Source organism: Sesamum indicum, linkage group LG10 (assembly GCF_026168435.1).
Source record: "Sesamum indicum cultivar Baizhima isolate 11 linkage group LG10, ASM2616843v1, whole genome shotgun sequence".
Classification (NCBI taxonomy): domain Eukaryota; kingdom Viridiplantae; phylum Streptophyta; class Magnoliopsida; order Lamiales; family Pedaliaceae; genus Sesamum; species Sesamum indicum.
This window is the reverse complement of record NC_142666.1, coordinates 19,317,897-19,334,546: the sequence shown is the minus strand read 5'-3', so window position 1 is coordinate 19,334,546 and position 16,650 is coordinate 19,317,897. Positions and strand designations below refer to the sequence as shown.

The window sequence follows — 16,650 nt, the reverse complement described above, 5'->3', positions numbered from 1 at the left end:
CAGAATTCTGCAATGATGGAAGGTAAGATGGGAGGTGTGAATTAAAGCCGTTGTGTTCTGCTATTGGATACTCTAGCTCCTAGGGAGTCCTATATTGACTGACATGATAGTGGCTCCATAACGAATAAAGACACCTGAAATGTTGGTGGCAATGCTATATTTGTGTTTTCCAGAATTGCATGTGGAAGTACTCTATATGTTCGAAAAAGAAAAAGAAAAAAGTAAAGTTCTTATTGAGTATTACTGAATTACATAAATGTCAAGTTCCCATAAATTGGGAAATACATATGACTTGCACGTATTCAGATTGATGCTACTTAAACATCAATGCCTCACATGATTTTCTGGATAGGTTGAAACAGTTTTTATCCAGATACAAGGTAAAAACCAGGCAGATAAGTCACGAAATATTTTATGACCTCCTTGTAACAGACAGGTAATAATTTCAGTTTTTAGTTAAAAAGAACTCTTTACTTGAGGTTGTGGCGAGCTTGGTCGCCAAAAAGTTCAACTCGTCCGCTTCAAATACAGACAGATTCCTGCTCGGCGGTATCATCACATAACTATCTACAGTACTTCTTGAACCATGCTCCAATAGTGAGGAAGCTCTCGAAGTCGGACTGCGGTCTGCAAAGAAAAACACATATCAGCCTTCACTCGGCGATTTATGGCTAGCATGATAAGGATAGTAGACTTTACCTCTTAATGGCATGTACGTCGTTAGGGAACATAATCACCTTGGTTTCAACTCCGTTCTCCTTTAATGCTCGTGCATACTACATGCCAGATAAATGAATCAATTATATTACCACATGACACATTTGGACAACATGCATACAACGGAAAGCATGAAACATTATGGTTCCATATCAAAGATTGATTGCTAATGTTGGACCAAAAAGGTGAATCAGACAATAACATCCTTTTATCAACTTCAAAGTTGTAGAAGCATAGACAGGAATTGTAAATTAAGCTTATAACACAAGTTCTTACCTGTATTCCATCATAAATGGGGACACGAAGGTCCCGAGCACCAAGAAGGAAGAGAGTCGGAGTTTTGACCTGCAAAAGTTAGAAGTATTCAGCAGAATAAATTACCTAGGCTGCATAAACATGAACGTCAGAAAGAAATAACGAATTAACAAAGAGAATCTTTCGACACAGTCTCTAAACTATATTTGAATTTGCCTTCTCCAATTTTCAGTAGCATTGCGGTTTAACTTCAGAAATCAAACCTTAGAGACGTGGGATATCGGGGACTTGCTGTGAAACAAAGCAAGGTTTTCGGCTGAAGGGGACTCAGTAAAGATAGATTTTCCCTCACTTCCATACACCTCGAAAAAACACCAATCTGGAATATCAGACGTGCCGACCATCAAAGCAAAGTTGCATACAGGGTTTCTAGCTGCTGCAGCGGCAAACTTGTCCGGTGCCTGAAGAGACGACGAAACAAGTTTCTAAGATCGGTAATTAGTTGCGTAATATGCAGATAAACTCATCTAATTATGACCTGACTCATGGTCTGGCCGCAAAATTATAATCCTAAGTGGCACTGTTCAGCTAAGTATTATCGGAGTGGTAGAAGTATACATATATGTGAAGAAAAGTAGTAGTTGAAGAACCACGCAAACCTGGCCAATCAAGTGTGTTGTCAAGAATCCACCATGGGAAATACCGACGACGGCTATTTTAGATGGATCAGCAAGTCCTTTATCAATGGCATGGTCTATAGCAGTGAGTACATCGTCAACGTCCTGCATAAGCATCAAGAAGGATAGGGAAATGTTAATGCGTCTGAATTAGTCAGCAAACAATCAATTTTACTTCTGAGCATGAATAGCATATTATGTTAAATTATAAGTACCTGCGACCCTACTTTCCCTGGAAGAGACTGCAGCGCTTCCTCGCCAAATCCCAGAGAACCTCTTCAAAACAAGTGAAATTGGGATGTGTTCGAGTTAGGCGTGGCATTCATTTCTTTGTGATATAACCACTTATATTTAACAACAATTATTAGCTGGGCTAAAAATATAAATAAAACATTAACTTATAGCATCATGCTATCTTAAGGCATCACCCGTCTGTTTCAGATGTTAAAAAATTTGCAGCAAAATTCATGCCTTGACGTGAATATATTGTGGAAGCAAACATCAAGAAGAGATTACCCTTCAATGAACCTAATATAAACTATGCCTTCATGTTTCCAACTATTGTGTTCTAAATAAAGGAAAGCCCTGACTTCCAATAGTCTATTCCAAGAGAAAGAAAAGAAAGGGATCACCCACTGCTTACCTATAATTCACTATAAGCAAACCGAAACCAAGTGAGGCAAGAAAAGCAGATGATTTTGTGAAGCTTGATACTGAAACATCGTGAGGACCTCCATGAAGGATTACAATTAATGGATAATGCAATTCAGGCTTTTTACACTTTGGTGATACACATATTGCTTCAAATGGTTTGCTTGCACCTATCACAGATTAAAAGGTTTAAAGAGCTGAGTAAACAAGATTATATGAGCAATATAACTAAAGATCGATGCAGTTGTAGATGCTCAAAAAAGCTTCAATACACAAAAGCAGCTTATAGAGTATCAGACATGAAGAGTCAGTCAGCAATTCCATCAATATGTATTCGGCAGCAAAATCGAATAATACATTTAAAAAGATCCTAAACTAATTGGGTTTTTTTTAGCCAGTTATACAGATGTGATGGCACTTGAATCCGGCACTGTTTTCTGTCAGCAAGATAAAAGCTTTTATAGGATTTTCTATCATCAGTTTTCTACAGTGGGAGCACTGTACTATAAAAGCTAGTCATATACACGGTTAACTCCCTTTTGCCACAGCATGTTTATGTACATTGTTAATGCCATAACTGACAAAGTGGAACTGAAATCTGTGAAGAAATCTCACTATGAGAACTGTGTTGATAGGGATAGTCATAATAAGTTGCCTCAACACTGTGTACTAACGTCAAGATTGAGTTTTCTTGCATGTCGTCCCCTGCTCAAGTGGCTACAGGGACCTCTGATTGGAATATCATACGGCTATTCCACACATGAACTTATGAATCTAAACTTGATCTGACCATAATGGATATACAGGAAAAGGAACCCAAGCTGGCAACATACAGGTATTTTCGAGAGTAAACCTTTGATATTTCCTCATAGAAGGGTTTGAAGAATATAAGTGATCCATACTCAAAGAGGAGCGACTGTAGTAATACAATGTTTAACTACGGTAATGGAGCAAAAAGGTAAATCTCCTTGGCAGTCTATATCATCTGTCATGCTTCTACTTTATGTTGGATGTATTCTGAATAGTAGGTGTTATCTAAGTATTTATCTTCAGGTAGTTTTGATTTATTCATTTACTCATAAGGATAATCATGAGAATTTGATTATCTTGTTTCTCATTGTTTTTTCCTGTCTCCTCAGTGTCACATCTCAACTATAGTTCAGTATTAAGATTCTCAAGAAACTTTGAGTATCAGGTAATGGCCAGACATCAATCAATAGGAAAGCATTGATCTAAATCAGAATGCCCGACTCAGCTAAAAGAGGTAACCAAAATCGGTCTCCTTCAGAAAGCATGAAGAGACTTGTTCTATATGAAAACATCATGTTAAAGCACCTTTGGGGAGGTTCTCCGAGTGACCTCTGACTGGAATTTTTATTATATCAAACTGCAGTGATCCGAGTGAAGACAAAACCTGCATAGAAGAAGTGAAGAGGTTTAGGATAAGAAGTATGTGCACAACAGAAAGTTTGTATAATAGAAAGGAAAGACAAGATACCCTTTCCGAGCATTTGGTTGAGGGAGTTAAAACATCCTGCCAACTCCATTTCGCATCCACGGAAATCTTCTCAACGAGACTACCATACTTAATTTCCGGAATATCAACTGGACTACTGCATGCTTCAAAGCCAAAAACAAATATGAAAGAACTTAAATGTGGTGCGTGCTGAAAATCAATAACACCCATTCCAAAATAAGCTTTTTTCTCCTACTGGCAATAATATTGTCACCATCCAATGCAAGGACATCCCAGGAGAAGTCTGAATTGTTTGGGCTGATTCGTGATACTTGTCCACTGTAAATCACAAAAGGTGCCATTTGTACTGAATAAGAGAGATTGACTAAGTTGTATATACGTATTTGAGATTGATCAAAACAGGTCTGGTTTACCTTAACACATCCACTGAGAGTATTATTTGAGTACTGCCCCAAACAGAAGATAAAACCATTGTATGCCCATCAGAAAGCCATGGCTTGTCAAGAAACTTAGAGCAATAAAGCCCAGGAAAGCAGCCATCCTCAGGGCACACGACAACAGGAACCTAAAGGTAGCACAGAGGATAGGACAATAAATGTGGAGAAACAGCCCTGAGTACACATACTTCCCACCATTTTTTCACTTGAAAATGACTGTGGTGAACAAGGAGCAACCACATCGCTCAATTAGTTTGATGGAAAAATTTAGCTGATCATAGAATAGGTTGGAATGGTTTAAGTTATGAAGTTCTTTAGGTACCAAGAAATTTCCTTTGATACCTAAGAGAGCTAAGAGTTTTAAAAACTTTTATGTTCCAGCATGGCGGCATCAGCTCCAAATTCCCACTTCAATTCCAGAATGAAGACCTTAAGAGAGGCAATATTCAATTTGAGCACGCGCCATTCACAACTTAAGAACTTCTTCTCATGAGCATCAGAAGAGGACATCATAACATAATATGAAAGCATGTGATGACAGTTCACAATGTCCATATGTTAGCTAATTCCTGTTGCAGTTATTTAGAAATTAATAGAAAAGGAGAATACCACGTCAATAATTTTCAAGAATGGGCCCAGATTTCCATCAGATGGCCACTCGATCTTATGAAGTGAATCCGTTGCCAAATGCGCCCCAGAATCAACAGCACTTTTCGCAGATAAAAATACTAAGAACTTCCCATCTTGGCTGAAGATAGAGACGGAGGATGATTACAAAATCTTGAAGAATTGCATAGGATTGATGCCGAAAACTGGAGCCTAGTTGCCCTATTGCAATATTATTAGGATGTATTCATATAAAAGTGGCTGTCCTACATACCTGAAACATGGAAATAACGCACTACTTATGCTCTGAGTCAGATTAATTATGAGCGAATCAGCTGCATTACTTCTGAGGATAAACAGAAAATACCAAATCAAGCGCATAAAAAGGCAGTGAACTGTATCCAAATATTCTTATGGTTATCATAAAAGATGAAAAAAGGAATTGAAATTTAGTGAAATAAACAATCATTTTACTTATAGCTTGTATACTACCTAGTTGCACTAGCTTCTGATATGAAAGATGGTGCTTTGACTGCATACAAGGCACAAGGCCTGTTGCTGCAATATTTGACACCAAACTTCCTTGTACTTGGCCACCCAACAAAAACCAGATATTGCTGATCTTCCACTGATGGAGCCCATACAACTTGCCCAACACTCAAGTCCCTTCCTACTCCTGTGACAGCACGTACCTCTCCACTACCGAATATTTGTTTTAGAATTGATTCTTGAAGCAGTTAACTCATCAAGAATTACAGCACATATGCAACTAGTTATACCAGCAAATGTCGATAACAAAAAGAGCTGGCTGCCTTTTCCCAGCATAAGTTTCGCCCCAGTCCTCTTCCCAATCACCTTGACCCTTCCAACTGCCAAATTCCTTATCTGCCGTACTCTCTTTTTTGTACCCAAAACTACTAAATGTTGGTTTGGGGGAATCAGGTTCTTCAGCAACATAAGCTATGACAGTTTCATCTAAGTTCCATGAAATTCCCTCAAACCTGACACCAGAGGAATATAAAAGTGAACTATTTCCACCAACATATGCAGGAGAATGAATTGGAAATACATGTGAAGGTAATGTATGCACCCAGCCACCCACATGAAAATAATTAACCATCCAGTACAAGAATATAAACTTTAACCTTAGTGTACGTGTTAGTGACCCTAGTTACTGTTAATTGAATAGGAATTGAACCTATTCAGTTCATTATTTCATATTGAAGGAAATGAACAGCTGAATAAAACTCAAAGCTCAATTCTATTATAAGGAAGAGGGATCGAGAGGTGGAGGATGTGATGGCAATTGTCCGATATATTTCATTCAGGTGAGCAAAATAGTGGAAAGGTAGCATAAGAAATATAAATTGCATCTTCATATTGTTTATCCAACCAATGAAAGTTTATTCTGTTCAAACATAAGATAACACAAATAGTCCAGCTCCTTTCACGCAAATAAAATTCACGGGAGTGGACCACAGAACTTAAATTGCTTTAGAATCTGCATAACTTTGAAAAGGTCGAAATTTGACTGTTTTTCCCATAATTTGAGGATATTGACACAATCATAAAAATGAAATGTGTTGGCACTGTTAACTACTTAGACTGGGATCTTTTTCAACTTTCATATAGGATTTTAAGCTATGGCGACTTTGATATACACATATTATTTACCTTGTTTTCTTCCCCCTTATTTGTTCTTTACTTGTCCTCTGAATAATGGTCAGAACACACTCTAGTAAGTACTTGGAACAGTATATTTACCATCCATCTGAATATACAGATCCATGGATAGAGCGGGGAATAGCAAACTCCTTCTTAACTTGAGATTGATCCCATATTTCAAAGTGAGTTGGAGAATCGCCTTCAGAATTTCGAATAACAAGAAGCTTTGATCCTGATGGAGAGGGAACCACGGCAGACACACCAGTCATCTCAATAGGGAATGGGGCCCAATGAAAACTTACGGAGTTGTTACTTTTTTGTAAAATGTGACTGGATAATATGGATTTCCTCATTTTATTAGACAAAAGATCTGGTTGGCTGATCAAAAACATGGCAGAAGAACCACCCTCTGTAGGAAAACAAAACAAGAGGACCATGAAGATAAAAAAGTAGCAAGTCAAACATGTTTGCTTCAACAAGAGATAAAACATAAGGAGTGAAAAATGAAGTACAAAAAAGAATAGAATAATGTGAACAAATCAAACAGTTGTACCGGTTTCAGATTTAAAAGTCCATGCTTTATCAATGGTCGGGATATCTGTGAATTCTTGGAGCAACTTAGACAGAGAAGCAAATTCTTCTTCACTAGCTGCATCTAAACCTTCTAGGATCTGTTTTATGGGTCTGCCTCCAACATCGTCCATGATTGATAGGACTGATTTACTTCTAAGAATACATATAAATGAAAATAGTTAAATGATTGATGGTAAGATGAAAAATAGGGTAGAAAATTGAAGCAGGGACGCCTCTCAATACAACCGTCGGGATTCTATTTTCCATCTCAAAACCTGAACCACAGAAGCCCCTCATTATTTGATATAAAATCAGAAGCACACTTCCCTGAAGACTTGGAAGATCAAAACAGTTGAAAGAACAAGTCTTGGTTAATTACTACATAAATATTATACATCTTTACTCCGTTGCATAAATTTGAGACCCATATATCATCCACAGTTTCCAGCCAAATCATCAGCGGCCTCCTCAATAGTACACTTACTTCATATGTAAAATTGTAAACTCAACAAATAAAGATGCAAAAGAAAAGCAAGCAAAACTACATGCCAGCATCAAAAACCTTATATCTTATTTATCATTTTCAACAACAAAACCTTCCAATTTTCAAGAACCCACATAACATCCACTAACATTACAGTAAAACCACAAAATGTCCGCACACAACCATGAATCCATAAACTTCTTAGAAAGTAAAATTCAAAAATCCTGCATAAAAGCATAATAAAGCATAAAAAATACACCCAACATACCATTCTTTCACATGAAATCAGAGTTACTGAATACTGGGATTTAACTAAAATGACATAAATAAATACGTAAAGAATATCGTATTATCAATACCAACTCTCTAAAAGTCTCAGACAATTTTTTTCTTAATTAGAGACACCTCCCCACGCTGAAAGTTGAAATAACCAAAGTTGAGCAATTATTTACCGAAAACATGGAAATTGCAAATATATGTATGGAAAAAAAAGTGTCGGAAAATTGATAACATGTTCTTATGCTCTCGTTTTTCAAGATTTAAAACTATTGTTCTCAAACCAATTTTGTCATAAATGTAATAAACATATTAAAATAATAATTTATTTTTAAAATCATTAAGTTGTCTAAGATTCCAATATTAAGTTGAAGGAATAAGTTTAAACTTGCAATATTTTATTCAAATGCTTTGCCAATTTGGGTAAAAGTTAAAAGTAAATTATAGTTTTCACTTAGAGGCCGCAAATATATTATAATAATCTGAGGGCCTAAAATATTACATGCATATAATTAAGGGACAAAAAGTTTAAAAAAAAAAATGGAATTTTGAGTTGTTTCTTGTTTGCAAGAAAAGACAAAACTATGTAATTACAAATTACAGTTGTCGTTTATATCCAATTACAAGAAAGGGATAATTACATTTCCATTCTTGCATTTTGATATAATTATACATAAATTTTAATAATTTCAAAAATATTATATTTAATACTCTTAAAAATTATTTTTTTGTAATAAATAAATTAATTTTTTATTAATCAAAATTTATCAAATTTACTAATATTAATTAAAAGAATATCATAAAAATCTATATTTTCCTTGATTGACTTATTTCTGATTAATTACAAATCAAATAAATATTTTTATGATCACACTACCCTTATGCATATCCACACATTAATGCATGTATAAAAGTATAACTTCACCATTATAAAAGTAATTTCGTCATACAAGAATTATTTAACCTACAATAAATCAATATTAATTTTTAATTTTTTATTAATATCAACAAATTCAATAAATCTTGCCTAATGAATGAACCTATTTGGTAGACGAGAGCAAACCTCAAAAATACTAAATATAATTTTAACAAATCCCAAAAGATACGAGTTAATTATCCCTAAAAGAAAATTAATCATTCTTGGTTGGTTTATTTTTATGTTTCTGTGACGAATCTAATTCCATTGGGGCCGGAAGCCAAAAAGTTAAACCCATCCCAATAAGTGGGACTCCAAAAGCTTCGTACTCTTCTTGACAAAAGTCTTAAACTACATCTCACTAATCACAGGATCAACAATTTATTAGTATACTGTTGGTTTGCTTCTTCATTCTGAAATATGAAAATCAAGAAAAGGACCCCAGTCATTTTCTCCCTGAGAACTGGAGCAAATTTTGGAAGAAACAATTCAACGAGATCGTCTGATAGGCTCCGACCAGAAAGGGAGCTCGGTGAATATCCAAAAGACGGACAATGGGCTTTCTGACAAGTTCCAACTCAGGTACTTAAGTGTACGTGAAGACTTGTAATATAGTCAATATCTGCAGTTATTGCAGCAGATATAAACATAGAGCTGCTATCTGCAATATTTCTTGAACCATACTGCAATGTTAAGGAAGCTCTCGAAGTCCGACTGTGGTCTGCGAGAAAAAGGTTGTATCAAACTCCAACCTGTGCGCATGTTAGAGACTTAGAGTGAAACTTAGTTTAGTGCGTATGGTTTACCTATCAATGCCGTGTATATCGTGGGGAAACACAATCACCTTCGTCTCGACTCCTTTCTCCTTTAGTGCTCTTGCATACTAAATTCATGAAAAATGGAAGCGATTAGAAGAGCATGACAAATTCGACATCACACAGACAGAAAGTATCAAAGTCAGGGCAACCTATCAACCACGAAAATAGTTGGTAGTTTCCATATCTAAGATTGGTTGCTTATGTGGGACAAAAATGTGAATTGGATGGCTAACTCATGTTATCATCTTAAAAGCCGTATAAGATATGCAGAGATTTAAGTGGAATTGTATTGTTGGTTTCATTTTAAGTCCAGCTGATAATATGAGGTCTTACTTGTATTCCATTGGAAACTGGCACACGAAGGTCCTGAGCGCCAAGAAGGAAGAGCGTGGGAGTTTTGACCTGCAGTATATTCAGCATAAACAATGTACCCGAGGCTCGATGTTCATGCATGGGAGAAAACAAGCAGAGAACCGGGAATAGTGAAATAAGAGTTTGAGAATTTTGCAATAGAATCAAACCTTTGAGATGTGAGAAATTGGAGACTTGCTGTAAAACAAAGCAAGGTGTTCAGGTGAAGGGGATTCTGTAAAGATAGATTTTCCCTCACTTCCATACGCCTCAAAGTAGCACCAATCAGGAATATCAGTTGTCCCGACCATCAGAGAGAGGTTGCACACAGGGTTCCTAGCTGCTGCTGCAGCAAACCTCTCTGGTGCCTGAAGAGACAACAAAAGAATTTCCCGACATCAGCAATTAGTCAATCAACAAGGAGATTAACTCATCTGATTCATGTGGCAAGTAAAAGTAACATAGATAAGGAAAAAGTTAGTAGTGGGATAACCAGGCGACCTGGCCAATCAAGTGCGTCGTCAAGAATCCACCATGGGAACCACCAAGAACTGCTACTTTAGATGGATCTGCAAGTCCTTTGTCAATGACATGGTCTATAGCTGTGAGTACATCACTGACATCCTGCGTAAGCAGCGAGAAGACATAGTAACCTTTATGATATCTGACTTTCGCTTGTAAATGTGGATACCATGTGAGCTACAGACAAATACCTGAGACCCAATTTTTCCTGGAAGAGACTGCAATGCTTCCTCACCAAATCCTAAAGAACCTCTGCAGAACAAAGTCAAATAGAAAATGCTTGATTCAGAAGCAGATTTAAAAGATTCTGTGATATAACCATTAATATTTGAAGTATAACAGCGGTATATTAGCCTGATAGGAAACGTAGAGATTCATCAATTATTCCAGTCCAAGGCATGTCCCATTTTTCATAATTTTCATAACTGAACTGAATGGAAAGTTGTATATCATGAAGAGACAGGTTGCCCTTCATGATTCTCAACTGTTACGTGCCCAAATAATGATGTATGGGGAAATAAAAACTGCTTCTGTTGCATAAACACTCAATCAGGTAAAAGACTAGGCACAGAATCTCGAATGGCCAAATAGTCTGAACACATAACTACTTGCGCAAAATGGAATACACCCCTTAACTGTCCATAACAATATCCACGAAACATGCATGTTATAAATGCAGCAAAGTTGCACCTTCACATGAATCTTTCTAGAAATCAAACATGGACAGGTTACACAACACTGAGATAAAACAATGGCTATCCAACAAAAGGTCTGGAACGAAGTTAGAAGTCTTATCACTTACAATCAAAACAATGGAAAATTATAATGGCGTGCTCCTAACTTTTTAATTCACTGATATAGATGGAATATGCCTCTCAAAGTTCATATGAACTATGGGAAATACACTAGCACTGTTGAAACCAAAAACCAACTTACATATCAATTCATCTCCCTACGTACTCAAATAAAGGGAAGCGCTGATTTTAGTAATGTATTTGAGAAAAAAGAAAGGAAATGGGTTCCCTGCTGCTTACCTATAATTCACAATGAGCAAGCTGTAACCAAGTGAGGCTAGGAAAGCAGAGGACTTTGAGAAGCTTGACAGAAAGACAGAGTGAGGACCTCCATGAAGGATGACAATTAATGGATCAGGGGAGTCAGACTTCCTGGACTTCGAGGATACATATATAGCTTCAATTGGTTTGTTTGCACCTTGTACAAAGTAAAGGTTCAAAGAGATGAATAATTAAATCGGATTATCTCAAACAACATGAGTAAAGATAAACGGATTCATTATCTTGTTTTTCATTTCATCCTGCCTGTCTTCTCAGTATTACTTCTCGATTATAGTTCAACAGTAATATTCTCCTAAAACTGCAAGTATCAGGTAATCACTAGAAGAGATCCCCTAGAAATGGATAGAAATCATAAGGAATAGTACTCTGTTCTCTTTCACAGAACATATAGACATGCTTTAAAAAATTCTTGTCAAAGCACCTTTTGTAAGGTTCTCAGAGACATTCCTGACTGGAATCTTAATGATATCAAATTGTAGAGATGCCAACAAAGATAAAACCTGCATAAAATCATAACAGGATAGTAATGAGCTCTGTGCTGCCAGCATGTATAAAGTAGAAAAGTTCGAATATGCAGAAAATGATCAAGATACCTTCTCAGAGCATTGGCTTGTGGGGGTTGATACATCCAGCCAATTCCATTTGGCATCTGCAGCTAACTTCCCAAGCGGACAACCGTACTTGGTTGCAGGAATATCAGTAAGACCACTGCATACTTTAAAAGACAGCAAATCAAAATTATTGAATGTAGTAAGAGCAAAAAAATGGATAACCCCATTCAAACAAGTACTCCCTCCTACCAGCAATAATATTGTCACCATCTAGTGCAAGGACATCCCAAGAAGAATTTGAGTTATCCGGACTGATTCGAGATACTTGTCCACTGTAAATAAGGTGCCATTTTTACTACACAGAACAGAGAATTACTAGGTTTCGGGTATATTTGAGATTGATTATCACATGTCTGGGTTACCTTAATACATCCACTGAAAGTATCTTTTGAGTACTACCCCAATAAGACGATAAAACCATTGTATGTCCATCAGAAAGCCATGGTCTAGTAAGAAACTTAGAGCAATAAAGCCCAGGAAAGCAGCCATCCTCAGGACACATCACGACAGGAACCTAAAAGATAAAACAGAGGACAGGACATAATAAATGTGGAGAAGCAGCACAAAGTATACATACACTAAACAGTGCTCCCCAAACTTTTTCTCAGTCAAGAACTTCTCCTTTGATCATCAGCAAACAAATATCAGAATAAACCAGTCAAATGTAAAAATTTATTAATGCAGTGGAAATCCAGGGAGATGCACAATTCCCATCTGTTTGTTAATTCCTTTATGGTATTTATCATTTGAAAGCTAATAAAAGAAGAGCATACCACATCAATAATTTTCAAGGATGCAGCCAGTTTTCCATCTGAGGGCCACTCAACTTTATGAAGTGATTCTGTTGCAGAATGTGCCCCAGAATCTACAGAACTTTTTGCAGATAAAAATACGAGGAACTTCCCATCCGGACTGGAGATACAAAAAGCAATTGTTAGGAAGGGACTTTTAAGTAGGATGATTGCAGAGACTTAAAGAGTCATAGGAGATTAACACTGCACACTAGAGCCTGGATGACTCAATAGAACATCAGTATGATGTATTTATCTTTAGGAATAATTACGTTGATACCCCCAGCAAAATGGTCAAAATACCGAAAACCTTCGAGGCATTACATTGACACCTACATCAAAACCATCATTTTACTTTTTGTTCAATTTATTTATTCTTTTTAGTTGTCAGGGAAAAGGAAAATAAGTCTTCAGGCTTCATCGGGCTACTATTCTGACTATCCTGAGCAATCAATGTAATAATATAAAGGGATCATTTCTATATTTTCATTATGCTGGGAGTATCAATATAATTATCCTTTTGTCTGTAGGTCGCCATTCTACGTACCTGAAACATGGAAAGAATGCACTACTTATGCTTTGGGTGAGCTTAATGATGAGTGAATCTTCAGCTTCATTACTTCTGAGGATAATACAAAGAAACCAAATCAAGAGCATACAAGTGAACCATCTTCATATATTCCCCGTGAGAGATAAAAGCAAAAGAATCAATATTCACTGAATAAATAAGTTTGGCTCATAGCTTATACCATACTTGGTTACACTTGCTTCTGATTTGAACAATGGTGCCTTGACTGCGTACAAGGCACAAGGCCTATTGTAGCAATATTTGATGCCTAACTTCCTAGTATCTGAAGGCCACCCAACAAAGACCAGATACTGCTGGCCTTGAACTGACGGATCCCATACAACTTGCCCAACACTCAATTTCCTTCCTACTCCTGGGACAGCCAGTACCTCTCCACTGCAGTGTTTGTTTTAGGACTTCATCCAGAAACAGTTAACTTATCAAGAATTACATCTCATATGCAACGAGTTATACCTGCTAATGTCAATAACAAAGAGAGCCGGCTGCCTTTTCCCAGCATAAGTTTCTCCCCAGTCCTCTTCCCAATCACCTTGACCCTTCCAGCTACCACAATCCTTATCTGTATTGCCCTCCTTTTTATAACCAAAACCAGTAAATGTAGGCTTGGGAGGATCGGGTTCTTCAGCAACATAAGCTATGACAGTTTCATCTGCATTCCATGAAATGCCTTCAAACCTGCCACCAGAAGATATATTGAAATAGCGAGAACAGAAAGGTAAGGCAAAACTTTTTTGTGGCCCATCTCATTTGAACCAATTAAAATTCGTCAAAAGTTGAAAGTTGTATTTGAATTGGCTGTAACAAGTGTCGTATAAGCATGAAAAGACGGAATATTTCATCCTTCTCCCTCTGATTTCAACATATTGGTAAAATTATCACCAGACAAGCCTGATATGTTGGATACTACTTCTACGTATTAAAATCTTTTGCAAGAATGAAAAATCTTTTTAACTATTAATGTAGGATTGTAAGTATGACAATTTTAAAAACGAGATAGTTCTTTTACTTTATGTTGATTTTCACTTTCCTTCAAGACAAAATTCACAGGAGTAGCAAGAACATAATCTAATTCAACAAAGTATATTTACCATCCATCTGAATACACAGATCCATGGGTAGAGCGGGGAATAGCAAACTCCTTCTTAACTTGAGATGGATCCCATACTTCAAAGTGAGTTGGAGAGTCACCTTCAGAATTTCGAATAACGAGAAGCTTTGATCCTGATGGAGAGGGAACCATGGCAGACACCCCAGTCATCTCAATAGGGAATTGGGCCCAGTGAAAACTTACGGAGTCGTTACCCTTTTGTAAAATATGACTGGATAATATGGATTTTCTTCTCTTGTTAGACAAAAGATTTGGTTGGCTAATTACAAACATAGCACGAGAAACATTGTCTGCAGAAAAATTTACATGAACAAACAGTAGCGAGTCAAACATGTGGAGTGGAAAATTAATATGATGAAGCAGAACGGAATAAACTTGAAACAAAATGGAGCAGCCATACCAGTCGCTGATTTAAAAGTCCATGCTTTATCAATGGTAGATATATCCGTGAATTCTTGGAGCAACTTAGAAACAGAAGCATACTCTTCTAGTGTAGCTGCATCTAGACCTACTGGTATTTGTTTTGTGGGGGTGCCTCCAGCATCATCCATTACTGTTAGAACTGATGAAACTCTGCTGCAAATGTTACAAAGACGGAAGTCACTAAAGATTTATATTGTGTTGGAACTTGGAAGATTAGGTAGGAATATATGAAGCATAGAATGCTTCTCAGTGGAAAATTGAAGGAGTATCAACCTGATGTTTAAATTGAAATCATAAACATACAAACTTCAAACTTGAGAGGTATAGTGGTAAAGGAGGAGAACATAGGAGAGAAAAATTCTACCTAGATTTGTTTCATGAAAATTTCTCAGTGCTCTACCTATTAAATTTTGTTAAGATTAGCATTGTATAGCGTGATGGTTCCATTTAAGAATCTCACAAAATATGGTACATAAGAAAAGAGTCTAAAAGAGTATGTGATAGTAACCAAACACAATGAAAATTTCATATTAAAAATTCAAGGTAACAATTAACTCATTAGAAAATTAAAAAATAGTCAGAAACGAGAAGTTATATATAAGCTTGATCAGAACTAGGAGTTTGCATTTCAGAATATTTTCAATTAATTTAATGAGTTAACCTTTATCTAAAACTTTTACTTAAAGTATTTAATGTATCTATGAATTCCCCTACAAGTTTTAGAATTTCTATATTCATATTTATCTTCTAAAAGTCTTCTAAGAAAAACGGTCATGTTGCAAAAATAACCTGAACAACTTCTAATTCCAAGGACATTTAGACCATTCAAACAATAGTTTTTTAAGTTGAAAATCTTACTATAATAAATGTAGGGTATTTGGAATTTATAAAACAAAATTCATAGTTTTATCTTCAACATGTGACTTTATGAAATTTTATGAACTTAGCAGCCAACTAAAATATCCTTTTGGATCGTGCTATACTTTGTGTTGATAATTTTTATCCAAAATTAAATAGGAGGAATTAGAGTGATACAAAACTCAAACACAACACAAAAGAGCATAAATGTAACAGCAAACACATGAACTATCCAGCAAGTGTGCACAGCTGACACAAACAATCAAAATCCTATCTTTCAATCATTATAAGTAAGAAAACGTCCAAACTCCAAGAACCCACAAAAACTCGACTGCAATTACAGAAAGATTACAGAATGCACACACAACCAAGAAAGAAGTCATAAACTTCTAAGAAAGTTGAACTCAAAAATCCTACACAAGAACAAAACAAACAAGACACATATCAAAAATACACAGCAGCAACATAATTTGCGCTTTCATACAATAAATGTCACTGAGGGATTAACAAAAAACAGAAGTCAACGCAATATACAAACACGATATTTACAGTAGCAAAAAAATGCAATAAGATAAAATGGGGATAGGAAGGGTATGAAAGAGTACCTGAAGCAGAGATGGGAAAAGGGTCTGGACGAGAAGAATGGTTTTCTATAGCGGAAAAGAGAGAGTGAGGAGAAAGAGAGGAAGGCGGAGTTTAACTGAGTTGTGAGTGTTGAAGTGGTGAAATGGAGTGGTGGTATCAGATTCGTCATAGGCAGGATTAGAAA

General features: G+C 36.3%; 2 protein-coding genes across 10 annotated transcripts; both read right to left on the bottom strand.

Moving 5' to 3' along the window:
• Positions 1–208: 208 nt before the first annotated feature.
• LOC105171628 (acylamino-acid-releasing enzyme) lies at positions 209–8,099 on the bottom strand. 7 transcript variants are annotated; one of them, XM_011092795.3, is made up of 18 exons: positions 7,995–8,099; positions 7,039–7,211; positions 6,585–6,894; positions 5,600–5,821; positions 5,313–5,519; positions 5,095–5,166; positions 4,824–4,962; positions 4,191–4,342; positions 4,013–4,095; positions 3,799–3,920; positions 3,636–3,714; positions 2,293–2,470; positions 1,865–1,925; positions 1,632–1,754; positions 1,236–1,433; positions 994–1,062; positions 700–776; positions 209–627 (listed from the first exon to the last, which is right to left on the bottom strand). In XM_011092795.3, the coding sequence occupies exons 2-18, from the start codon at positions 7,187–7,189 to the stop codon at positions 564–566; spliced, it is 2,307 nt and encodes a 768-aa protein (XP_011091097.2). In that variant the 5' UTR covers positions 7,190–7,211; positions 7,995–8,099; the 3' UTR covers positions 209–563. The 7 variants fall into 7 exon arrangements, with proteins under 7 accessions (XP_011091097.2, XP_011091096.2, XP_011091095.2 ...); XM_011092794.3 differs by having other exon boundaries at positions 7,902–8,034; XM_011092793.3 differs by lacking the exon at positions 7,995–8,099 and adding an exon at positions 7,811–7,986.
• Positions 8,100–9,022: 923 nt separating this feature from the next.
• LOC105171627 (acylamino-acid-releasing enzyme) lies at positions 9,023–16,650 on the bottom strand. Of its 3 annotated transcripts, none has more exons than XM_088885737.1 (18): positions 16,487–16,650; positions 15,001–15,176; positions 14,581–14,890; positions 13,946–14,167; positions 13,658–13,867; positions 13,451–13,522; positions 12,886–13,024; positions 12,475–12,626; positions 12,302–12,384; positions 12,095–12,216; positions 11,923–12,001; positions 11,460–11,637; positions 10,617–10,677; positions 10,405–10,527; positions 10,074–10,271; positions 9,886–9,954; positions 9,541–9,617; positions 9,023–9,455 (listed from the first exon to the last, which is right to left on the bottom strand). In XM_088885737.1, exons 1-18 carry the CDS (start codon positions 16,633–16,635, stop codon positions 9,392–9,394), a joined length of 2,484 nt encoding a protein of 827 aa, XP_088741863.1. In that variant the 5' UTR covers positions 16,636–16,650; the 3' UTR covers positions 9,023–9,391. The 3 variants fall into 3 exon arrangements, with proteins under 3 accessions (XP_088741863.1, XP_088741861.1, XP_088741862.1); XM_088885735.1 differs by having other exon boundaries at positions 13,451–13,525; positions 16,487–16,649; XM_088885736.1 differs by having other exon boundaries at positions 13,451–13,525; positions 15,001–15,173; positions 16,487–16,649.